The sequence below is a fragment of the Melanotaenia boesemani genome, chromosome 8 (assembly GCF_017639745.1).
Source record: "Melanotaenia boesemani isolate fMelBoe1 chromosome 8, fMelBoe1.pri, whole genome shotgun sequence".
Lineage (NCBI taxonomy): Eukaryota > Metazoa > Chordata > Actinopteri > Atheriniformes > Melanotaeniidae > Melanotaenia > Melanotaenia boesemani.
The window spans coordinates 7,626,414-7,653,045 of NC_055689.1; the positions used below are offsets into that span (position 1 = coordinate 7,626,414).

At 38.8% G+C, this 26,632-nt stretch overlaps 1 protein-coding gene across 1 annotated transcript in view; it reads right to left on the reverse strand.

The window, feature by feature from the left end:
- The window catches only part of LOC121644369 (MAGUK p55 subfamily member 7-like), a 39,120-nt gene that overhangs the window by 11,032 nt on the left and 1,456 nt on the right, over positions 1-26,632 (reverse strand). Inside the window, exons 4-14 of the mRNA XM_041992277.1 lie at positions 25,105-25,182; positions 23,667-23,747; positions 13,478-13,612; positions 11,616-11,697; positions 11,432-11,517; positions 9,949-10,026; positions 9,280-9,476; positions 9,132-9,190; positions 8,913-8,924; positions 8,512-8,556; positions 3,435-3,608 (exon numbers count right to left, since the gene is read on the reverse strand). Of these exons, the coding sequence (XP_041848211.1) occupies positions 3,435-3,608; positions 8,512-8,556; positions 8,913-8,924; positions 9,132-9,190; positions 9,280-9,476; positions 9,949-10,026; positions 11,432-11,517; positions 11,616-11,697; positions 13,478-13,612; positions 23,667-23,747; positions 25,105-25,182 (1,027 nt within the window). The remainder of the gene's footprint in view (positions 1-3,434; positions 3,609-8,511; positions 8,557-8,912; positions 8,925-9,131; positions 9,191-9,279; positions 9,477-9,948; positions 10,027-11,431; positions 11,518-11,615; positions 11,698-13,477; positions 13,613-23,666; positions 23,748-25,104; positions 25,183-26,632) is intronic.

Here is a 26,632-nt window from a genome sequence, read left to right on the forward strand (position 1 = left end):
CACTCAACAAGATGCATGTACAATGCAATACGATGTTTTTTTTTTTTTTTTTTTACCAGGTCTAGGGTGACAGAGGGTGCTGGCAGCTGGCTGGTGCCAACTGATGATGGTTGACGCTGGCTCTGGTAGTTGCTGAAAGGATAAACATTTTAGAATAAAAAACAAGTTATAAACATGAAGGATGCTAATAAAGCTAACCTTTCATTATAATATATAGCGTAAAATTCTCAATTGTCTAGGAGTGCACAAGTTGTAACAGCAGTCATTTCAACTGGAATTAAACATAAAAAAAAAAAGAAAAAAAAAGATCTAGTTGAAACAACCGAACCTGCTATTACAATCAGTTCTGTGTGGCTCTATCAGTTCGCCTTTTTCCATTTAAACCAGTAACTGTATATGAGCACATGGTCTGTTTACATTTGACTTTTGTTATCTCCATTAAATCAAGAGCAGATGTTTTTATGTGCTTTTTTTATTTACCTGATCGATGTGGCAAGGGCTGCTGGTGGTAGCAGGAGCATCCAGGATGCTGTTTGACCTCCTCGTTGGTCCATTTATTGCATGCTATTTTGTTGTAGTCGTCCGTATCTGCAACCGTGGTTTTTTAAATATAGCGGGGACACAAGATGCGGAAATCTGGCAAGGGGCTTTGCTACCAGTCACATCATGAGGGTTTCTATGGAACCCCAAAAAGACCCTGCCTCGGAGTAGGAGCTAAAATGTTTATAGGAACTGAGGGCCATTACCCCTAGTTCCTATATGTATGAATGTGTAAAAAATCGGCCTGGTTCCTGAAAAGGTTATAGGAACTTCAAAGGCTTCCTACAGTCGGAAAGGGGCTATAGTCCACAGGTGGAAAAAGGTAAGGTGTTCTCTCAGTCTCTCGGAATTAGGTCCTGCTCCAAGTGAAAAGTTCAAGTATCTTGGGGTCTTGATCACAAGTGCGGGAAGGTCAACAGGCAGATAGGTGCTGAGTCTGCAGTGATGCGGACTCTGCATCGGTCTGTTGTGGTGAAGAAAGAGCTGAGCCCGAAGCCAAAGCTTTTGATTTACCTGTCAATCTATGTTCCTACCCTCATTTTATGGTCACAAGCTGTGGGTGGTGACCGAAAGAACGAGATTGCAAATACAAGCGGTCAAAAAAGATTTCTCTGCAGGGTGGCCGGGCTCTCCCTTAGAGATATGGTGAGAAGCTTGATCATCCAGGAAGGGCTTGGAGTAGAGTTGCTGCTCCTCCGCATCAAGAAGAGCCAGATGAGATGGCTTGGGCATCTGGTCAGAATGCCTCCTGGACGCCTCCCTGGTGAGGTGTTCCAGGCCCATCCTATCAGGAGGAGACTCCAGAGAAGATCCAGGACAAGCTAGAGGGACCTCTCAGCTGGCCTGGGAATGCCTCGGGATCCTCCCAGATGTGTTGGCAAATGTGGCCAGGGTAAGTGAAGTTTGTCCTTCACTGCTTAGGCAGCTGCTACTGCAACCAGACCCCAGATAAGCGGCAGAAAATGGATGGATGGATGGACCGCACCACTACATATAAAATACCACAGTTACTCCTTACTAATAAACAAACAGTGTATAGAAATGTATCTTTTACTGTTATGCTTACAGTATATCACACTACTTTGTCATGGCAACTTTCTTCTCAGGCAAGCAATACATAACAAATGGTTCCATCACTGTTAAAGCAATGATATTTAGTCATTCAGAGATTTGTTACTTTTCTGTTAATCTTCTCAAAATTCATTCAGATTATTCATGCACAATTTATTCATATTAACATGCCATATATGCAGTAAATGCATAAAATGTACAAGTTGTTAAGGAGTGAATGGCCAAAATTCCTTTGGCAAAATAAGTCTGAAGGGTTCCTTTGAAAAAAACCACAAAAAAAGAAAAGTGACTCAGACATGTTTCCAGTGCCTGGCACTGTCACCTGAGGGTAGTGGAACAAGCTGCTTTGGATGTGGGTGTAATTCAGTAGAAGAAGTATTTTAGCTGAGAAAAAAAACTTCAGTTGTAAAAAAAGACTGATAGAAGAAAAGAAAAAAAATCAACAACTCTGGTAAACACCTCCAGGAGGAAAATGGAGAGACCTCTTATTTTAAGATTTTTTCCATTTCCTTTTCCATTTCTGGCTATTTCCTGTTCCATCAGTCCTAAACCAGTCAGGGCAACCAGTCAGTAGTGTGTGTGGCCTCTATGTGCCTGTATGCACTCACTAAAACATCTGGCATTCTCCTGATGAGACCAGGGATGTTCTCCTGAGGGATCTCCTCCCAGACCTGGATCAGGACATCATCAGTCAACCCCTGAACAGTTGGCAGTGGGAATGAGACATGATATTGCAGATTAGATTCAGGTCTGGTGAATGGGCAGGCCAGTCCATTACATCAATACCTTCACCAAGCAGGAACTGCTGGCACACTCCAGTCACATGAGCTGAGCATTGTCATGCATCAGAAAGAACCCCAGTCCCACTGCAGCAGCATGTGGTTTGACAAAGGGTCTGAGGACCTCATCCTCAGACCACAGAATGGCACTTCTGGGGAGAACATGGAGGTCTGTGTGGTTCTCTAAGGATATGCCTCCCCAGACCATCACTGACCCACTGCCAAACCGGTCATGCTGGAGAATGTTGCAGGCAGCAGAATCTTTTCCATGGCGTCTCCAGACTCTCTCGTCTGTGTGAACCTGCTTTGAAGAGCACAGAGCACCAATGGCCAATCTGCCAATCTGCCTATCCTGGTGGTCTCTGGCAAATGCCAATTGGGCTGCATGGTGTTGGTCTGTGAGCACAGGCCCCACTGGTGGATGTCTGATCCTCATAATCCATGCTGAGTTGTTGTCCTCCTATGGGCCCCTCCATGTCTCCTGGTATACTGGTATCTCCTCCATGCTCTCCACACTGTGCTGGGAGACTCAGCAAACCTTCTTGCCACAGCGCACACTGACGGACCATCCTGGAAGAGTTTCACTACCTGAGCAACTTCTGTGGGTTGCAGACACTGCCCATGTTACCTCTAGTGGTGAGAGCGCTGGCTAAGTGCAAACGTGACCAAAAGTCAGCCAGAAAGGATAAAGACAGGGAAATGGTCTGTGGCCACCACCTGCAGGACCATTCCCTTATAGGGGTTGTCTTGCTAACGGCCTCTCATTTCCACCTGTTTTCTGTACAACAGCAGGTGAAACTGATTCACAATAAGTGCTACTTCCTAACACGACAGACTGATATCCCAGAAGTGTGACTGACTTTGAGTTACATGGTGATGATTATGGGCTCCCGTTATTGTTTTGAGCAGTGTATATGTGTTTGATTGCCATAGAAAAATACCAACACAATAGTTGCCATCTGATAATGGAAAACAGTGAATGTCTAAAAAGAGCTTATGAACACATTTTTTAAATACACATCTTTATTTCTAGCACATACGTACCAACCAGGGCTACCAGACAGTGTTGATCCTTTGGCTTTCTATGGTAGGGGAACACCTCTATGTAGGTAGGTGGAGGTATTGTATCGTGTACCTCAGCGATCCGTCTCAGGCACCGGGCAGCCTCCTTGGTCCTGTTGCTTTCTCTCCCAAGCCGAAAACTCCTCCTTAAACCAGCTGGGAGAAAGACACAGGGAACTTAGAGCTGTCAGGTTCCACGGTAAGCCAAGCATCAAGCTATATGGCAAGTCTAAAATGAGTCTGCTCATTTTTTGGCAACACAATATTAATGCACACAGTTTAAAATGTCAGCAAACCTGCTATGCTTATTTATTTGATCTATTGTTAATATACAATGTGTTGACTTAATTTACTGCTATCCATCCAACAGCTATCCATATCAACATAAATGGAGTGTTAAAGCTCCACTTTGGCATTACTTGTTCTAAGGGACGTGTTAGTTCTTTTATCCAGGTAACTTCAGGGTTTTCTGCACAACAAAGCTGGTTCACTTTTTACCAGGATCTATTACCATGGTAACTTACGCTGAACGACTAACCTGCTCTGGAGCAGGTAATGTTCTGTATAAGAGATCAATAAATATAAAACCACCACCACCTCCCGACCAATCAATTCTCTTGGAAAATGGCCTGCCAACTTTTAGAAGATCATGTCGACGTTGGTTTGCAGATCGTGAGAGGAGCGCTTAGGAGAGAAAGAATTTTTAGGGATAGATGCATCCTTTTAATGATGAAATAAAGCCTTGTCACCGACTGCTTTTAAGAATGCTTTTGTATTTGGTTTTGACTTGTTCTGAAGTCCGTTTCGCTTGACTGGGGTTGTATCTGAAATAGTGAGGTCAATAACAAATGGCAGAACTGCACAACTTTGAATTTATGCCGTGCACAACTACTTGTGCGGTCATGGTGAGGAATTAATATTCCAACACAAAAGCCTTCATACGGAGTGCTGAGCCTCTAAAGAACTCATAGAAACTAAAAACACTGAGAATGCAAAACTCCGCCAAGCAGAATTAATTCTTTTACTTTTTTTAGCCACTGATTTTTGAGTTAGAAGCTCTAACGGCAAAATGATCCCTATCTTCCAATAGTAAAGAATCCTTTAAAAAAAAATCTTGGATCCAGGAGGTGATCCAGATCACCCCCAAAATGTAACCACTTGTTCCTTATTCCTTATTATTTGTGGCATTTCCTATAAATCTAACCAAAATCTGTCCATACCTTTGTGAGTTATGTTGTTAACAGACAGACAAGTGTACACATGTCCTGGCAGCAATTATAAAAGCAAGATGCTCTGCCCAAAATGCCTGCGCCGTAATAAAGTGAAACTGAGTGATCAGTGTGCTGTCCGTTTATATTGTCTGATTAATTAATATTGTATAATTTCACTAATTCACACATTAACAGAGTCGGCAACTTTCTGCCAGCATTCCTTCCTAGCTGTTGCTGCGGCAACAGTGTCACTTCTGGCCTGGATGATGTGTTTAAATTCTTCATATTTCCTCAAGAATAAATGTCTGTTCCTCCATGGTGAAGTATGCTGCTCTGCAGGATCTCTCCATGTCTGCGATTGGTCAGACGCTGCAACCTCGATCCCTTTAATGTGAGCGTGCACTGATCTAGACGGGAAAACCCTAGGTTAAATGAGTTAATAACCAGCTTCATCGCACCGCTTATCCAGATCCTGAATGTCTAGGTATGTCAACCCAGGTAACAGAGAGCTATGCGGGATATGTTAATCACGCTTTGTCGTACAGCCCCCAGAACTAGTTTTAAAAAGCAACAGGAGGGAGAACTATGCTGAATCACAGATTAAAAAAGTCAAAGTGCACCATTTAAGAAAATAGCAAAACTCCCACCCAAACTCTGGTGTCAAGCACTATCCTGGACAGCCCACGCCTTAGTCAGGACATAATAACTCAGTCTGTCACGCTTTGTTGGGATCCTGTCCGACATCCAGCTTCTGCCATGCGACTGTGGTGTGGTCTGGCTTAGAAGACACAGTCTTTCATGATGCTAACCACTACTCAGTCATGCTGCAAGGTTTCCTTTGGCGTAAGTCATAATTTAATTTTGTAAGCACATCAATCCATTTCCTCTGTAGGCTTTATTCTAAGAAATATGCCACTTTGGAGGAGAGACTTTAAACTTCTGTTTACATGGTTTACATATAGCTCACTCAGAGTTACACAAAATACATCAATGTTTCTTTTTCTTATATCAAAAGAGAAATCTTATTTCCTAGTATCAAGAAAGATCTAGAATAAAACATTTAGCAATCCTCAACTCTAAATATGAAATTCTTCCTGTCCACTTTTATGGAAATGTTACAAGAACAAAGCCAAAAGAGAGCTAACATATATCACTGTGAATGAGCTCATCCTGCCAAAATGATCTGTGTCTTGCAGTGCAAAGAACCTGGAGTGCCCTGATCTTCTGTAATGTGACTGAAGGTTGCTGCATGCTGTTCATGCCCTCCCCTAAAACATGTTTTCACTTATGCACTTATGTGGAAATCTTTAAGAGATGCTATTGGGGTGGCAATATTGACAATGTTGACTCAGAAACATATTTTCCAACAAGCTTCATTAATATTGTGTTCCAGTTGTCTCGTAGTTCCAAGAGCCCAACAGTAAATGAGTCATTACCAGACGAAAACTCTTGTTTGGCGTTCTCTCTGCATCAACTGGGAACAAATGGACACCTCAAAAATTGCCAAGTTGTGAGTATCTACACATTATGCAGCAAAAAAATCACAAACCAACTGTAAAAATGTAACTTAGGTAAGCATAAAGGCTAGCAGCAACCATGTAGCTTTCTTTATTCAGTGGTGACAAACAACCTCCAATTCTACAAATGTGTCATTACATCAGTATAACTCACTAGTCTATGAAAGCAAATGGTGGATTAAGTTGGATTCTTTTTGGTAAGGTTATGTGAATTTTTTAGGAGGTTGTATGCCTCCATTCCATTGCAATGCTAAGCTAAGGAGGCTAGCCGCAGGGTTTAGCTTAGACTTGAGAGGGTGATGTAAATTTTCATAAATAACTCTCTGTGAGAAAGTAAATAAGGACGTAACCAGTGTCATCGGGTGGGTTTTGGATGTCACTCTGATTGAGAGAGGAGTGAATAAAAGACTTGAAGTGTAGGGTGTCATCTTGACACATGAACGAGATAAGGTAAGCTAAACTTGAGCTTAATGAAAAATGGATAAAAACCACAATTCAAGAACTTTGATTATGGCAACAAATCTGTAACATTCCTGGCTAATCTATTAAAAAGAAATAGAAGGGGGGGGCGCACATTCTCCTGGGCGTTGTGGGGGGGGCTCTGGCTGGGGCCATCTTTGTGGTGGGGTGGCTAGGATTCGTTTCCTGGTATTGCTGTGAATCACCTGGGTTTCTGGGCTGCCCTCACAGTATCTGCCTTCATAGAAACACACTTGCATTTTCACAAGCACACTCATCTTTGCATTCTCATATTTTGCATGCTGCATGTTGCTGCAATATCCTGTGGGTTTATATACTATTACTATATATTCTTTTGTTTAGTTTTTTTTTTGTGTGTGGTTCTGTTTTTTTTATGTTTTTTTTTTTTTTTTTTGCTTTGATACAGGTTTGTTTTTTGTTTCTTTTTTCCAGCTTTTCATCTTTTATAGGTGCTCCTCATGGTTGTCAGCTTTACTTTCTTGAAAAATAAGAAATTCCTGTTGTTTTTCTGTTAAGGTGGAGCAGTTGGTTGTCTGGTGACTGAATTTGAATCTGTCTGGTGTATCTCTGTCTCCTCTTTCTTTTCTCTGCTCTTCTCAGTCTTCTACTTTACTCTACAGGTCCAGCAACATTATGTAAATTATGTAATTATGAATAAATAAATAAGAATTTAAATAAAAAGTCAGATTATCAAGAGGACCCTTATATCCATAAAGGTCCCCTTGGCAAAGCAAATTTGTTTGGCACAACGCAGCAGCCAGATCCTCACTCTGCTGCTATGATGCTGGACAGGACAAGTTAAAAAGAAAAAAAAAACAAAAGAAATGTAGGGTGGTGTTGGCAGGTTTCTCTGAGGCTGGTGATGACATCAGCCTCATTATGTCTGAGTGAGCATGATAATTATTCTGTTTACTTAAAACAAACCACTCTGTAAAACCATTACACAGTGGTTAATTCTGTTATTGTTTTCAGTTGCTAAGAGGACAGTCACACTGTTTCCTTCTTTCTTCTTTTTGGTTTATTTTCAGTTTGTTTGCATTAGATAGCTCACCTGACCTTACCTGGCCTGTTGAAAAGACTTGTTTTCTTAGTTTTTTTGGTTTTTTTTCTATTTTGTGTTTGTTTGTTTTGGTTACTTTCTCACGGCCTGTTTCTAATATGGAGTTTTTTTTTTTAGTTACTTTTGTTGAATATTCAGTTTAAACTGAACAAGAATGTTTCTCAAACTAAAATCTACATGTTAAGAATTTAAAACCTTAGATACTGGAACAAAATCAGACAACAGAAACAAAAAAGACACATTGGAGAACAAGCTAATTCTATTTCTTTTTCTCTCTCTCTCTCTTTTTACATTTGTATTTCCATAGAATATCTCCTCCATAAATCCCGTCTTTTTTTGCTCAGTCTCTGATGATCCATTCAGTCTGGGTTCACATGTCAGACAAATGTCTTCGGGTGGAAGCTGGCCCAAGATGAGATGAAATATACATTATTAAACGCACATGACTCTAATACAATGCAGCATCTGTATTTACAGTGCTTTGTACAGACATAAGGAGTCATTTTACAATCAGCCATAAATATATGACCAATATGAACATCCTGCACTGATCATGCAAATACACACAAGCTCAATCTGTCCAATCCGTGAGATCAAGGCAAATAAAAGCAACTGTTCAAGACAAACCTTAGATCTCTAATCACCGTATGAACTGCTCTGCAGCGTCCGGTGTCTCCTTTTATATATAAATGTTTGTGCAGCGACAAGCTCAAGTAACCTGAAATGTGTCAACATGTTTAATTGTGCTCCCATTTCCAGTATTTCTGGGCTTTGAGTGTGAAACATCTCACCAATGTGGATCCCTGTTATAGCTCCGTAATTTACTTCCTCCATAACTGGAAAAACACAAAGAGAGATGAGGAAAGAGTGAGGAAATTATGGATCAAAACCAGAAAGGAATGACAGGTGTTCTTCTGACATTTTATTCTTCAATTTATAGAACATGAGTTCTCTTAAATGTCCCAATGTCTTTATTTAAAAATGGTTATTATTAAGAGATGCTATCCACAAATTAGAAAGATTGTAATAGGCTCTCAAAAAGATTGCTTGGTTTATGGTTTATGCTTGAGAAAGATGTACCACTCACATTACCTTTGTTCTATCTTGACTTTTTAAATCTATAAAAATCCCAAACCAAAATTGAATTAAGGATATACTGGAAATGATTTCAAAAAGCAAATCCAAACATTACCTTCCCCCTCATCTGTGGAGCATGTGGAGAAAACAAGGGATGTTAGAACAGCTTAGGAGATCATCCGAGCTCACCCATGACCTCAGCCTTCATTGGGACCTTCAGACCTACCCTCTCACCTCTCATCCTGACACTAAAAAGAGCTCTAATATATTTATTGGAAAGTGTTTTATGCTTTTCAGGTGTGGTGAGACAGAGTAGACAAGGCTGACTCATCACCTGGTGGCTTGACTGGGCGAGGCTTGAACAGGGCACTGGGTCGCTGTAACACAACTCTTCTGTGGAAGAACCAAAGCATCTTTTTTTGGTTGGATTTTTATGTGGTTTTGTGGAGAAAGAAAGTTATTTAAAAGCATTAAAAGGTCACCTTTCATGCAGTTGCTTTGAGGGGATGAGCCCAGCTTGATTGCTGCTGTTTCCATGGTGACAAGCCTGCCACCAAGTTTCATCTTCCATGCTGACAATCTGGAGGATGTCACCTCTTTTAAAGGCCACTGCCACATCCCTGCATGGGATGGTGGGGTCCTCTGTGGGATCGTAGTCAAACAAAGCCCGCACAAACAGCTGGGGAGGGAAGGCCAACAGCACTTATTTTAGCCATTAAACACAAAATGTGGTGACAAATGTATTTATTGGTGTTTCTCTTTTTCCACTTCTCTTTGTCTGGTTTTTCCTCATGTTGTCATTTTTGAAAAACGACAACAATCATTGAAAATAATTAGTCTTAATGCACTTCAAATGCTCCCCACGTTAACAGTTTCCAGCTAGTTCGTCCACTGTGTGCTTGCAGTGCTTTCTTTTCTGGAACTTCACATTTTCCACATGAGATAAAATTTTATTGTTGATATTAAACAAAGTACTGTGCAAGCAAATGCACAAGATAGCTCTGATTTAAACTGTTTATGACTAAAATCAAGTTGTCAGCTATCCCAATACGGCCACACTGCATGCTAAAAAAACAAACCCAACAATAAAAAAAAGGAAATACACAGAATGTGAATAGGCTTGTTTTTTTTTTTTTTTTTTTTTACTTTACCTTTGTCTCATTTGATGAAATATCCTCTTTACAGTCTCCAGGAATGATTTTGAATTTAATTTCACTCTCAGCTTGAGCCTGTACAGAAACAATAACAGAGAGCTCTCAGTTTAGAGAATCAATGTGACCTGATGGGCTAATAGTGCTTTTCCATTAGCTTGTCTGGATTTTTGTCTTGTTTTGTATTAAAACCACAAAACTGATCCTGTCTTCTTCTGGTGCCACCAGGTGATCAAAGCTAATGTTGAAACACTGCAACTGCTTAATGGCCAGTCCCATCCGGACTGTATTTACTCTACATTACTCTTCACATGTACATCAATGCTGTAAACATGCAGCACTGACAAACAACTGATTCCACTCACACTGAGGGGAAAGAGTTATTGATGGAAAAAGTAAGCAGGGAAGAGTTGGGCTGAGTCAAACAGTACTGTACCTTGTAAACACGATAGGACCTGTAATAATTGTGAGTGTTTTATTCCTATTATATCTTGATACATAGAAGGTATGCTTACTTATACGTATGTGTCCTGCTCTCTCTATGTTTCTAAACTTACACTGTGTGTTTTAATTGAATTATATGTGTCTGTCTTTTATATTGTTTTCTTAAAACTTCACACTAACCTTATATACATGAAATATGCTCTTGAACTTTTGCACTTTAATAATACATGTTATACAAAGTTTACTACAACTGATTTGCACTTTACTTTTATGTCTTTGCCTTGTTATTATGATTTGTTGAGGTTTGTCTGTGACCCACCAAGAAACAACAGATGTAAATTAATGCTAACTCTAAGTACATTTAAATTTTAATTTTTTGTTTGTTTGTTTTACTTATGTTCATTAATATGTCCCTTTTCAATAGTTTTTAAAAAGAAGAAAAAAATAGAAAAAATGCCGTCAATTCAATGCCAATTGAAATTGAGCCATAAAGAGAATAACATTTTCATTATCTCTCTCTCTCTCTCTCTCTCTCATATATATATATATATATATATATATAGATAGAGAGAGAGAGAGAGAGCGAGAGAGAGAGAGAGAGAGAGAGAGAGAGAGAGAGAGAGAGAGAGGGGGGGGGGGGGGGGGGGGGGGGAAACAATTAGCTCTCCACATAGTTGCCTCCTTAGTAGCTTTTAGCTTAGTGCACAGATCACAGATACGATGTTTGATAATTGGGACCCAGCATCTTTTGTTGCTGTTACGGAGCAATCAAATGCACCTTTCTATAAACATTTTTTAGTTTTTCTAGCCACTGCAGGATTGTTGAATGGTTCATGTGGTTGATAGTAAGTTTTTTTCCTTGACAGTATCAAAAGGATTTGCAAAATTAATTTGTTTAAAGTCAGACGAGTCTAAGGCAATGCAAGTTTACACTTGTAAGGAGAAGACATGAAATGTTTGAGACTAGAAGAGGAAAATAAACTGAAAAAAGGAGGTGATGGAGCAAACTATGTGACTGAACCAGAGAGGTGAGACTGACCAGGAGAGGAAGGATTTCCTTTGGCTTCCTGTGCTCGAGAGAAACTCCGTTAACCTCCTTCAACTCATCTCCTTTATGGATCAGGCCTTTCAAAGAGATGGAAAAACATGTGTGATTTATACTGTCACAATGATATTTCAACAGTATGGTATAAAGAAATGTATTTGAGAATCAATCTACTTACCGGTTTTATCAGCTGCACCTCCTCTCATGATCCTCGCCACTACAAGAGCTCCAGTGGATTTGTCTTTCTTAATTGTTGCCCCCTTGAGGATGGTGATAAGTCAGTGAATGGACAAACAAGCAAATGCAGAAAGGCAATGTGGTGAAACCATGGAGGGTGAAAACAACATATTGCTTTCATTAGCGCCCTGTCAAGCTTCATATTTAGTCTTTGTATGAAGACTGGACCATTTAGCTGCCTTCATGTAACACACAGAGTGCAGGGAAAGGTTATCCAAATCAACTTTACTTTGAACAGATGTTACTGATGTGGTGCAAATCGCAGTGGAAAGAGCATCTTATGTAGCTCACTACAATCAGCTCATGTTCGGGTGTAACCCTGTTGTCTGGAAAAACTGGAACATGTTGGATGGATCAAAGAGACGATGTCAAAGAAAGGTCAGTCCCCCTCCAATCAAGTTTTGGGATCAATACAAAAGTATGTTCAGCATTATTGGTCCAAAGTACCTCTTGGAAACTTAACCACTTACACATGAAGACACAAAACACAACGTCTGTTAAGTAAAAATCTCTTTACCTCAAAATCATATTTATTCAAAACTGAATAAATAATCATGACTTTTAAATTAATATCTTTTTTGTCTTTTAGAGAGCAGTATATCTGAAAATCCTGTCAGAAGATTTCACAAAAATTTACTCAAAAGCAAGGCCACAGGCACAAAACCAAAGCTTTAAAAGAATGAAAATTTCCCTTATTTCAACATCTGCTCTATGTTTTTTTGTAAGCCTGCCCAAATGTGCCCATTGTTATCCATCACCGACTGTATTTTATGGAGATCATGGTCCAGGTGCAAATAAAAAATAAATATGAACTTCTTCGATCGTTAAAATAACAAATATGCAAGATTTGTTTCACTGTGGAAGGTATGCAGTCTTTTTAGGTCCAGTTTTAGTAAATCAAAGCGGTTTTTACAAAGTAAATGACAGTGGCTTGGAAAATAAATAATGGTGCTTCATCATGGCATCAGAAATAAAATAAATGATCTGCAGTGCTGTTTAAAACACTATTAAGAGGTCGGCTTTTGCAGTGGTACACGGTTCTGCAGATGCACATGCTTGCAGAGAACACACAGTCAGGCCGCAACGTTGAAACCTCATTGTGCATCATGGCTGATACGTGAAAGGATGTGGATAAACCCACGGCTTAAATAAAGCAGTTCAGAGATCCAGGCTGCAGCATCAACTTCGTTCAGACTCTTTTCGTGTTGCTTTCATCCTGCTACACCTTAGCATGCTTGGAGCCTCTTGGATTAATAGCCTTAAATTTCTTGTGTATGTCAGTGACTGTGAATGAATAAATTACAGTATATTTTTTTAGTGCCGTTACTCACAGTGTCAGTGTCTAGGTTTTAGTGACATCTAGTGGCCAAATTGCAGACTGCACCTAAGTGTGTAGGGGAACCACACAGGTTGAACTCTTATAAAACAAAAAGCCCACACAGTAAACGTGTTCTTTTTGTCTTTTAAGGGCTATTGTAAATTTAAGCCATTTCTATGGTTAAAAGAAAGAAAGAAAGAAATCATCATTATGTGTGTTTTTTAATTTGTTTTACTAAATCAAAAACAAACTTCTGCCAACAGACACACACTATAACTTATAAAAAGCTTGCATTTCTGTTTGTAGTTGACAAATTAGTAATAGGCTGGCATGTTATATAGCTGGACTGTGCTTTTCAATATTTACTAACCTCAGTCAAAATAACATTAAAGAATTTTCTTTAGAAATTTCAATCTCCTATTGAGAGTGAAATAATTATCTGCATGGCTTCATTTAAATTTAACCTTTGAAATATTGATACTAACCAGAGGCTCTTTGGTTTTGACCATACTGACAATTTTGACTGAATCTTCCTCCTCTTCCAGTACGTCATCAGGTGTGGGCGGCAGAGCAGGTTCATAGTCTCTCTGGGCTACAGCATCATGGACATGAAGAAGACTCTGTAAGGGAAATACAGTAAATAAGACAATCTATATTTGTTATCCCACCTTCACCTCTAGGAGGAAATCTCTGAGTTAAAGGTGCCCTTCCCAGGCTCACATACCTCTAGAAAACAATGTCATTGTCAAACAAACTAAAACAGCCATTGTTGTGCAAGGAGGATAGACGATATCATCCAAGATTTTAGATACGAGTTATGTGATGGCATTGATCCCCTATCAATTTAAATTCCTGGTATCTTGAAATATTTTGTGGCTTTTTCACATGACTGGTGAAAAAACAGAAAAGCAGCCATGATTTTATCACATTTTATCCCATGAGCTTTAATTTTAAATTAACAAATGAAAAATACTTTATTAATCTCAGAGGGAAACTGCAATTTACTCACAGAAGCCAAGTGAGAAAGATTGTAAACCGAGTAAAATAAAGTGACTTACAAACTTCACAACATTATGACTGCACTCTTTGATTCAGCTCCTTTGGTTCCCATTGAAAGGTTCATAAGTCATCTTTCTCCAGATCTTTTTGTTAAATTCCCCTGCTTCTTTTCCCTTTTTTATAACTTCACAATGAACACTGAAGTAATCTTGATAAATTTCATGATTTTAAACACTGGAAAAACCAAATGTAATGCAAATATGAGGCGTTTTCCAGAGAGTGTGTGTGCATTCTCCACACAAACTGTGGTCTAAAATGACCTAGGTTGACCACCACTTCATGTTACACAGCTAAAGTGGTGAATATGACATCACATGACTATAAGCAATACCAGACCTCTTTAAGAACAAACCAGACAATCTGTAATCACAAAAGAAATTTTTACATGTAAAAAACATGCAACAAAAAATAAATATTTCAGTTCTGACAGTAGCTGTCATAGAGATACCAACAGTGTCCCTTTATTCAGTGTTTAAAAACTACTCAGTGGAAACCCTTCAAAATCCCCTTAAGTTTCCCAACAAAGTGATAATGAGAGCAAACCCCCCTCCTGTAGGTTGATTTGATATGTTTGCCAGTCTGGACCTTAAACCTGTTGGCTACAAGGAGCGGATAACATTCAAATGTATAGATAAATAATAATAATAATAATAATAATAATAAATTAAGCAAATAAACTACACTGTCTTTGATGTAGTCTGTTTACATTAACAGTGTTAATAATAATAATAATAATAATAATAATAATAATAATAATAACAACAACAATAATACACAATAATAAAACATAAAGCAAGTTTGGTTAGCATGCTTTCCTTTGCAAACTTTATTCTAGCCAAAGCTCAGAGGTTAACAAACAAGGGGAGGAGCTAGGAGGGTGGACAGGGTGGCACTGGTCACCTCTGAAATCTGATTGGACATGCCGGTGCCAACTCAGGTGATTGACAGGTCACTAGAGGACCTTTCCAGGCAACTTTGGATCTCCAGGATCATACACCAGTCTGATGTAAACTTTAAAGTAGTTTCCATACTAGTCATGCTTTAAAAATACTGACAATTGGCATAATTCTAGAATAGATTTTGTCCCTTTGCAAGTACAAGTACGAATGTTATGAAAAGTGATTAATCTAATGTTAGCATCAAGCTAAGGAAGTAAGCTAAGAGTATTTATATGGTAGCACTACATTAGTTATAAGGACATAAAACCATGTCATATTTTATTTTTAGTGAGTTTATTCGGGGACTACATATTAACTCAGATTATCAAAATTTTCACTTTTGAGCTGAAAATAAAAAATAAATAATGCTTAAACTTAGTATCTAAGTATCCAAGTTAGCTAGAGCTACATGATCCAGTTCAAACAGGATGCTAGCAAGGCTGCTAGTTGACTTTAAAGTAAGCTCAGGCATGAAAATATGGACAAATATAGTCTGTAATCAGACTTAATTTGTATATGAAGATACAGTGAAGAATGAAGGAGATATATCAGACTTTATTGTAAAGTGCAAAGACATAATTCAGGGTGAGGCAGACCTCAGCCCCAGTGTCAGCAACCCAACAGCTTCCAATGTGGAGCTGGTCACACAAGCAAACCAGAACTGCTAACAAGAGAAGCCCCTGCTACCACATCAGGCACCAGGGGCCTCATTTATAAAACTGTACATAGGAACGCAAACTACAGGTGGCATTTGCAGCTTAAAAAGGAAATGCTGCTCACTTCTACTTTCAGATTTATCAAAGCGTGCGCACGCACGTCCTACACCAGTCTGTGTCCCGCTCTGCTGGAATAAATTACCAAAGCTACTTTTTGTACTGACTGCTACATGCTGACTGTCCACCTTATTTAACTGGATGCGTTTATAACATGCAAGTTTTGTTTCACAATAACAGAACATATTTTAGTGGTTGAGGTTCTGATTAATGTCATCCTGAAAATCCTGTTTTCTTTTTTGTGTTCTGCTTTGTTTTTGTTTTTTTCACGAGCATGTGCTCTAAGGAGAATTAATGTCTTTATTCATACAAACAGCTTTAATATCTAACATGTGGTGTGAAAAGTAATAGTGGATTTTGCACAAATGTCTCACATTTCACATTATTTCTATGATTTTATTCCGTGCCCTTGGTGTCACCGTTTCCCGTTTTGCTAGATTCCGTGCCTGGGTCAGAGTTTGCGTGGAGGTAGGAACGTTTACCCGTCAAGTTTGGTTTTCATAAATCCCAAAAGTTGACTATATTTAGTGTAGGCTGGTTTTTGTTCCTATGCCTGCTTGATAAATGAGGCCACAGATAGTGTTCTCAAACGTTTTGTGCCACAGCCCCCAAAATAACAAACATTGGTGTTTGTGACCCCCACCCCCAAGCGATGACTTGGTGATTAATTGTGTAATATATCAAACTGGTTATCCTGCAGCCATCCTTTAAATGTAAGCCCGGAAACCTGTCAGAATCTTCATAAATAAGGAGGATTCATTGCTGTGAAAAGGCACCTATAGGCCCAAAACCAGCTTCTCTTGCTGCAATAATGTCAAATATGGATTATTAATATGGCATGTGTACTAACTTAAGTTGTTTATGTGTTACTGTATTAAAAAAATAGGATGCTAATTTCAAAGACTTATCTCTTCGTTAATGGTTTAATTTTAACAATCCTGGTAAAAAAGATATACATTTGATAAATGTAGGCTAAATATTTTTTACAATTATCTGGCAACCACCTGAAATGATCTCATGAACTCCCATGGGGGTCCCAACCCCCAATTTGAGAACCACTGCCCTAAAGGACCAACTCATAGAGCAATATTAATTACCTTTCTTTGGACCTTATTGGATTTGTTGCAGATATTTCCACTTGCTGTTCCTGTCATGCTTCCTGGGTTTTGGTGTGTGTTATATGTTATGGTCATGCTTTAGGTTTTCAGTTTTGTCATGTTTAGTTCAGTTTTCCTGCTTGTGTTCCTGTGGTTTCTGTTTCTGGCTCATTAGTTCACCTAATTACTCATTCACTTCACCTGTTCCTTGTTACTCCCTCTGTGTGTATATGCCCTTTCTGTTCCTTATATGTGGTATATGCTGTATGGTTTATCCCTGTTGTGTGTGGTTCTCTGTCATGAGTTTTGGGAAATTAAACCTTGTCACTTTCACCGATTCTGTCTTGACTGCCTACAAATGGGTCCTCACCACCTCCACCATTCCTGACAGTTCCAGATTATTAATGTGAAAATGATTTATTACTCATGTCATGTCTCTCTAATGTGACCAGTTATCACAGCAATGTATAAGTATGTGTGTTAAAGAGAGGAACACAATAATTTCCTTTTTTCATTATATGGACCCCAGTGTTGTGCGGTTCATGCTTTTCATTAACCACTTTATGTTCAAGTTTAGTTCTCACAGGTTAAAATGAATAGTTTGTTTACAGTGCACCTTTTTAACTTAGAACTTGTTAAAATTTTCCTTAAATTGTCCTGAAATATTTTTTAAATAAGCATGTGGAACAGATGTGTGGACAAAGGACAAAAATTGTTTGCATTTTATTTTAGTCTGAATAACCTTTTTCTGTATAACAGGTCATTTTCCCCAAACAACTGTTTTTAGCTTTTCCTTCCTAAATATTAAAGTAGTGCAATTTGTAGCAATATAATGAATAGATTTCTTCTCACAGTGGACAGATGCTTCAACTTTAAATGTCTTTTTGAATTAGAAGTTGCCAAAGTTGATGTGCAGGCGGACATAATTTGCACAGAAATATTAGATTTAATTTTCAGACAGTACATAGTATTTTCTGCACCGGCGTTGCCGCGGAGCATCGCTGGTTTTTGTTATAGTGTGCAGTGCATCATGGGACATGTAGTGTGAAGTAGGTGTTGTGCCAGAAAAATGTAGAAAAAATTACTGCAGTGTAACCTCACATAATCTGAATGAGTTCACATTCAAATTCTTTGTTTGCTGATATGTTTTGTTCAGTTCACAGAAAAACTAACCTGATCCATTATTGTGTTAGTTTGAACGCGTTCATGCACAACACCTGATAAAGTCTTGTCCACCCTCTGGCCACCCTATGTATAAAAGTCTAGCTCCACCACTGCACCAAACATTTCCTCCTCAAGAATAGTGTTTAAGATTAGTCTTCTTACAACAACAACACACACACACACATACAAAACTTTATACAGTTTAGCCAGCTTGGTGGTATAAATGAGTGTTTGTGGTACTTTTGCATTGAGACTGATGTGTAACCTCCACACTGGCAGAGGTTTCCCCCATGATATTCACATTCATTAAAGAGGTTTGGACAAAAGAAAGAATGTCTTCTGAAAGTGTTTCAGGGCTAACTGGTTAAATTAATGATTTCATGTAAAACTAAAAGTGGTACCAAATGCACTCTGCCAGTAGTGAATAATTTCAAGGTTATTTAAACACACTGAGCAAAAAATTCCAACTAGATTTGCTCACTTTTCTGCACTTAATTTATTATCTGACTGCAAAATTAACCTTCTCTTTTGTACCAGATACAAACCCTCAGTGACAATGTGCCAAATTCGGCTTGTTGTGCGAAACACTGCCAGCCTGATGGCCACCTGAGAGCACCCTCCCACATTCCTAACACTACCTGAAATGATCTATGACTCAAAATCAGTTCCTATACAGTTCATTTAAGTTAATTTTCTGTTAACTTTGGCAGCAGGAAACCAGAGTTTTGTTTTATAGTGAAACAATATTCAGAATAATCATGAGAATTTATTAAAAAAGTAGGGGGGAAATTAGAAAATATATCTGCTCATCAACTTCATTTTAACAACCAGCTAATCCATCTGTCAGCTAGTCCACTTGTCATCCTCATGTCTATCAACAGCTTTTCTGTTCAGAAGCTGTCAACGCGTGAGCAACGTGTCTCTGGCTACTTTCAAAGACCTTTTTTATTAAAAAAAAAAAAACACAAACATCCATTTACAGTATATTATACCCAGCGTCTGTTGTAAGTATGTGTGAGCTCCTGCGCTGCGGCCAAGAACAAACCGGTCATTATAGCAGTTTAAACAAACTGTTACTTGTCGGCTGGCTTTGGCTTCTCATTAAGAAAAGCCACAAGTTTGGCAGTTCATTGAAAAACTATACTTTTGTGTGCAGCTTTGTGTTGTTTGTGCGTGTATGTGTGCAAATGCAAAATGAAGGTCAGCAGATCTGAAATGAGGAAACATGCATTTGAGTAGTTTGGGTCTTTGTGAGAGTACACTTATAAACACAACATGGGAGTACATGGTTTCAGTACAAGTGTGGTTATTAAATGTCAGCACCTTTCAGAGGGGCAGAGTGATGAGGTGGAATTTAAATCAAGTTTACAGCTGAATAATTTGTCACTTTCTGTGACTCATAGAAAGGTCTATGTAGAAAACAAGATGCTGCTTCAGAATAACTCGGATGAAACATGACTTCTTTAAAATTAACCTGTCAGATTACAAATCTAATGTGAAAGAGCCATGTGAAGAAAATTAGTTCAACTTCTGAGTGATCAAGTCACAAGTGGATTTATTTTAGTATTACTGATCCTTAATAACGAGCAACTGAAGCAGAAGGCAGCAAAGTATATTCTTTCACCTGGAGTCATAAATCATCTACAAGATGTACTTCAGTGATTACTAACGTGTACTCTTTTACGTCTTAGGACATGCCCAGTGCAGTAAAGTTACAGAGAAAAAACAGTTTTTAACATAATGTATGAATTAACAACAACAATAAAACCACTGACAGATGTAGCACATCATTCATCTCGTCTTGAAGTGATGCTTTGTGGGTAAAGTTTGGGTCCTTGCATTTGTGTGGTTGTTATTTTTACATGCAGTAGCCACCAAAACAAACCAAAACCTACCCTAGCAACTTGTCCTAGTGGCAACAACCAACCCAGGATGAAAATAAGCCCACCGACCCAGGCGCCACCAGTGGCCTCACCCCCCACCATGAAGCGACCCCAACCGCTGGCCCCCACAGCCCCCGACGAGGCCAGACCCAGAGCCACCCCCACCGCAGAGCAGCCCGGTCCCGCACCCCAGGCAACCACAAAGAACCCGCAACCACCAGTCACTCCCGGCCATTTCCCAAACCCCCATAGCAACGAGGTCACAGTCCTCCACCTACACTAAGTGATGGAGCTAAGCACAGGGGACCAGAAGGAATGAGAATTAGCCAAATAGTTCTTTGAGGAGGCAGACATTGTCTCACTACTGATGTGGTCAACTAAGAGATTCCTAAACTGCTGAATACACAGATTATTTTTGTTTTTCCAGTTCACAAGGATAGTTTTCTTTGCGATGCATAATGCTGTGCGTATCATGTGTGCAGAGTTAATTGCCATATTAATGTCACCCAAGTCACCTAGTAGACACAGTGCGGGGTTTGCAGGAATATTACATTTAAACCATGTTGACATGTCCACACATACCTGAAGCCAGAACCTGCGGACAGGTGTGCAGGACCACAAGGCATGGAGATAGTTGTCAGGTGTGTTTTTATTGCAGTACAGGCAGATGTTTGATTGTGCAGACCTAACCTGAACATCCTTTGTCCTGTATAATAAGTTCTATGCAGAATTTTGAATTGTATTAGTTGCATATTTGAATTCTTAGTCATTTTAAAGGTGTTTAAACATATTTGTGACCATTTGTCTTTATTAAAGTTACTGGATCAGTCAGCCTCCAATTTTGAAGTTGGAAGACAGATTGAGTCTTCTAGTTTGGATAATAGTCTATATGTTTTTGATAATAGCTTTGGGGCATTGAGATTCATGAATTCTGCCAACCTAATAGGTAGCTGTAAGTTTAATTGATTAATGGTATATTTTTTTTTACATATAATAGATTTAAGCTGGTGATATTCTAAAAATTTTTTGCTACTGATTCCATATTGTGAAGTAAGAATATTAAATGAGAAGAAGTTTCCATTTTCTATTATATGTTCTAACTGTTTTATTCCTTTATTTTTCCATTGAGTAAAATTGATAAGCTTTTTGTTTTGCAAGATGTCAGGGTTGTTCCAGAGGGGTGTAAACTTACATGGAAAAAGTGAGGATTTGGTTATTTTTAGAAAATCCCACCAAGCCACTAAAGAGGAATTGATATTGATGCTTTTAAAACACTTATGTGTTTTAATGGTTGAGCTGATGAATGGCAGGTCAGAGATAAACAGATCCTCACACAATGCTTGCTCTACATCTAACCATGGTTCATCCAGACTGCTAGGTTTAAGCCATATGGAGATATACTGCAGCTTGTTAGCTAAGAAAACATGATTAAAGTTGGGTAGCTCCAATCCGCCTCTATCTTTAGTCTGTTGTAAAGTTTTTAGACTGATACGTGATGGCTTGTTTTTCCATAGAAATTTAGATATATGTGAGTCCAGTGACTTCAACCAGCTGGAGGATGGTTTAGTGGGTATCATTGAAAACAGGTAGTTTACTTTAGATAGAACCATCATTTTAACTGTGGCAACCCTCCCCATGAGTGATATGGGTAAGCGCCTCCACCGTGAGAGATCATCCTCTATTGCTTTAAGTAGCTGGACATAATTTAGCTTTGTTAGTTCTCATAACCTGGGGGAAATGTTTATGCTTAGATATCTAATGTTTCCAGACTGTATTGTAGTATTGGGTGTGTTTTGTAGGTCACAGTTAATGGGCATAACAATAGTATTTGACCAGTTAATAGAGTAGTCAGATATTGGTGAGAATGTGTTAATAAGCGTGATTGTCTAGGGGAGAGATGTAGGTGAGTTCTTGAGGAAAAGTAATACATCATCAGCATAAAGACTTATCTTATGTTCTATATTTCTGGCATGGATTCCTTTAATCTCTTTATTTTGTCTTATGGCAGCAGCTAGGGGTTCAATAAAAATAGCAAAGAGTGATGGAGAAAGCGGGCAGCCTTGTCTGGTTCCTCTCTGCAAACAGAAGCTTGGAGAAGTTTGATCATTGGTCTTCACACATGCATTTGGGTTGTTATATAATATTTTTATCCAATCTATGAAAGATGACCCAAACCCAAATTTGTTTAACGTTGCAAGTAAAAATTTCCAGTTTAATTGGTCAAATGCTTTTTCTGCATTTAAAGAAATGACTGTGGATTTCAGATTATGTAGAGAAGAATAATCTATGATGTTAATTAATCTACGCATGTTAGTAGAGGAATGTCTACCTTTAATAAAGCCTGTTTGATCAGGATGTATTATTAGAGGGGTTATTTTTTCTATTCTTCTGGCCAAAGCTTTGCTAGTTATTTTTCAATTATTACTGTCTACATTTATTAATGAAATTGGACGGTAACTGGATGGAAGTGTCGGGTCTTTTCCTGGTGTTAATAGTAGAGTAATATTGGTTAGGTTCATATTTGAAGGTATTTTTTGTTTTTCCCTTATTTTTAATATCATATTGTAGAAGGTGGGTGCCAGCATTGTCCAGAATTCTTTGTAGAATTCTGCTGGGTAACCATCTGGACCTGGAGCTTTACTGTATGTATTGTATGCATATGCTGAAGAGCTTCATGGAGTTTGCCGACTGAAAGGAGGGAATCCAAGACCATTTTATTTTCATGTTTTAATTTTGGAAGATTGATGTTACTAAGAAATTTATCAATATTGTCATCTGTTGTAGTTAGTTGTGATGTATATAATGTTTTATAGAATTCTTTGAAAGTGTTATTTATCTTGTCAGGGCCGTGGCTGATGTTTCCTTCTGGATCTCTGACAGAGGAGATGGTTGTTTTCTCCTTATTTGTTTTTAACTGATTAGCCAGGAACCTCCCAGATTTGTTGCCATGCTCACAGTTCTCCAAGCGAAGTCTTTGCACCAAGAATTGCGTCTTTTTATCTATTATTTCATTAAGTTCAAGTTTAGCTTTCCTTATAGCATTTAGTATGTGTTCTTCTGGGAAGACATGGTAAGCGTCCTCTAAGGATTTAATTCTGAGTTCTAACTCTGAGATTCTCAAAGTTTCCTTCTTTTTCTTATGAGAAGAGAAGGGAATTATTTTCCCTCTCATTACTGCTTTTCCTGCTTCCCAAAGAAAACATGCTGAAGTTTCTGGCAAGTCGTTGTTTTCTAGATATAAGGACCATTCTCTTTTGAAGTAGCTGATAAACTCAGGATCTTTAAGTAATGATGTATTAAATCTCCAGTTTCTAGTTGCTGGTTTATTGCTCTTATTTCTCAAAGTGATACTGGAGTGTGATCACTAATGCTAATAGGATGGATTCTGATTTCTGACATGTCATCAGCGAGCTGCTAGTTAAGAAATAATCTAATCTAGAATAGGAATGGTGAACTGAAGAGAAGAAGGTGTATTCTCTTAGTGTGGGATGGTGAGAGCGCCAAGCATCACAGAGACCAAATATGGTTTCTATTTGTAAGCTAATGACCAAACTTGCAGCTAGCTGCTGTTTCAAACGTATCTTAAACAGGGTCCTATTGCTCGTTTTAAATGTTAAGTCTTGGAATATTAAATATGCTGAGCTGTTTCTTCTGTTATTTTTCTTATTGTTTTGCAGCCATTTTTTTGTATGGCCAGTGAGTTAAAGAGTCATAAAGGTGGAATACAGTAGATTTACTATGAAAAGAAAAAAAAAATTACCTTAAAGTGTGGTTTGGAAAAGAGGGCAATCAATTCCTTAGGTTCATCTCTCCAATCTTTGTATATTAGTTCTTCAACCAACTGAAAGAAAAGAAAAAGAGACAGACAGGTGAGATTAAATTAGAGGTATAAATGATGGCTGCTCAGTGTTAGCTAAGAGGCACAAATGAATTAAGATAAAACAACACAAAAGTTAAATTTAACTAATATCTAATGTGACACCATCAGTTTTGTATTTTTTTCTGATTACCTACACTTTTAGTCCTCTTCAGCTAACTGGAGCTTTAACTTCCTTTATTTTAGCTAGACATTTGTCTGTACTTGTGTCTTAAACTCTTTTCTGACAACTAAAACAGAGCAGCCTTGACAGTCAGCGGCAAGCAGAGAGGCAAAAATTGACTGTGTGCAGTCGCCTGTCTTGTCCAGCACGTTACTGTGGTGACTTCTACTGCTTCAAGATGTCAAGGAGCAGTGCAAAGACACAATGCATGAAGGTAATTAGTTTCCACTGTGAGCAAACAGAAGCCTCTGAGAGGAAACAGAACCACAGTTTGGCTGTTCCACTAGGACTTGATGACTTGAGCCAGGCAGAGAGAGTGGCTGTCGAACCGAATCACAAGCAAAGGGACTGAAGGGAAGGAGACGAGTGCAGGAAAGAGAAACAGCATGGAAACATGGCAGACGTTACAGTGCATAGGGGAAATGGAGACTACAGTATAAAGGAAGGCAAGTGGAGAAAAGGAGGAGTATAATGGAAGATGAGGCAATTTTTATGGTGGACAAAAGCATAGATGGAAGAAAGGAGTAGGGGAAAAGTGTAATTGTTGAGCAGTTTGTCTAATAAAAGAGAGGGGAATGAAAGTAAAGGAAAAGGAAAAATGACTAAAAATGGAGCAAAATAATGAGGGAATAAAAAAGAGAAGAAATTATAAGTAAATCAGAAGATGTTAACTGAGTAAAGGGGAACAGTATATCATATGTAATGCACATCGGAAGAGAATTGGTGGCCGTTAATTCCATTTTTGGACATAGTCAAAGTGGGATTGCTCTGTTACTTTGTCTTGAATCTGAAACTAATTGTATTCCTACAGTCTGAATCATAAACAGACAAGATGATTTTAGCAGCCTATTGCTCTGTGCTGTCCTCAGTAACCCTGCTTCTGGCAAACAGATACAAAATGATGTCTTTGTCTTTTAAAGAAGTTTTAAGTGCATAATCAAGGTGACAGTGTCATGGTAACATTTCATAATTCAGAGTTCATGAAGAGAAATACATTCCACTCATGTTTGTGTATGACAGGAAAGTCAGAGAAAACTACCTGAAAAAGGGAGAGAAAAAAATGTCTCTGGTCTTCGTGCTGTCAGTGTTACCCATGGCAGTGTGTGTGTGTGTGTGTGTGTGCGTATCTGCAAAAGATGTTTGGAGTGAGTCACACACATCTGAGGCCAGACTCGCTGCATGCTGCTGGAGGGGAACGGGGGTTTGCCTTTCAAAACGCTTCAGCCTCTCATGGATCTGTCAAGTCAGGAAAAGCAACATAAAGGCTTTTAATTGCAGTTTTGAGGTAAATTTAAAAGAATTTCACACAACCTATAAAGTTTTTCTAAAAGATGTAGAGAGAAATTTGCTGTAAATTTGTGAGTTTGTTTCAACATGACACTTTTCATGTATTTTAACAGCTTAAATGCTTTTGGGTGATTTTTACAAATTCTACAAGTAAAACAAACATACAGTATGTTCCTAACCCCCTCACTACATCGAGACATTAAATGTCAGCGACAACATCACATTTTTTACATGCACTGTCACACCACAGCTGTGCATATACTCCCACCTGCCACTTTATTGGAAACACCTGTTCAGCTGCCTGTTTGTGACTTTAAACACATGGTTGCTGGTGCCAGACGGGCTGGTATGAGTCAATTCAGGAATTGAATCTGAACTGATCTACTAGGATTTTCACACACAGCCATCTCTGGGTTCACAGAGAATGGTCTAAAAAAGAGAATATATCTAGTGAGCAGCAGTTTTATTGACTAAAATATCTTGTTGATGTCAGAGATGGGTGGAAAAAAGGTAGACTGGTTGGTGATAATAGAAAGACAACAGTAACTTAAACAAGCACTGGTTATAATGAGGGTGTGCAGAATAGCATCTCTGAACACACAACACATCCAACCTTGAAGACCACACCAGATGCCTCCTGTCAGCTAAGAACAGGAAACTGAGGCTACAATTCACACAGACTCACCAGCACTGGACAATAGAAGATGGAGAAACGTTGCTATTCTGATGAGTCTTGATTTCAGCTCCACATTCAGATAGTAGGGACCAAATTTGGTGGAAATAACATGAAAGCATGGATCCATCTGGTCTTGTATCACAAGTTCAGGCTGGTAGTGGTGATATAATGGTGTGGGAATTAACCTCCTGGCACACTTTGGGCCTCTAAGTGCCAACTGAGTACGATTTAAATACCACAGAGTATTTATACTGACCATGTCCATTCCTTTATGACCACAGTGTAGCATCTTCTGATGCTACTTCCAGCAAGATAATGAATCATGTCACAAAGCTCAAATCATCTCCAACTGCCTTCTAGAACATGCCAATGAGTTCACTGGACTCCAATAATCTCCACAGTCACCAGATCTCAGTCCACCAGAGCAGCTTTGGGATGTGGTGGAACGTGTGACCCTCATCATGGATGCAGCCGACAAACCTGCAGCAACTGTGTGATGCTGTCATTTCAATATGGAGCAAAATCTCTGAGGAATGTTTCTAACACCTTTTTGAATCTATGCCATGAAGCATTAGGACAGTTCTGAAGGTAATAGAAGGTCCAACCTGGTACTAGCAAGATGGACCTAAATAAATGACCCATGAATGTATGTAATTATAAATCATAAAGCATATTTGGCAGCCAAAGTGTTGAAAGTAGTTGCAGAAATTGTCAAAAGGTCAC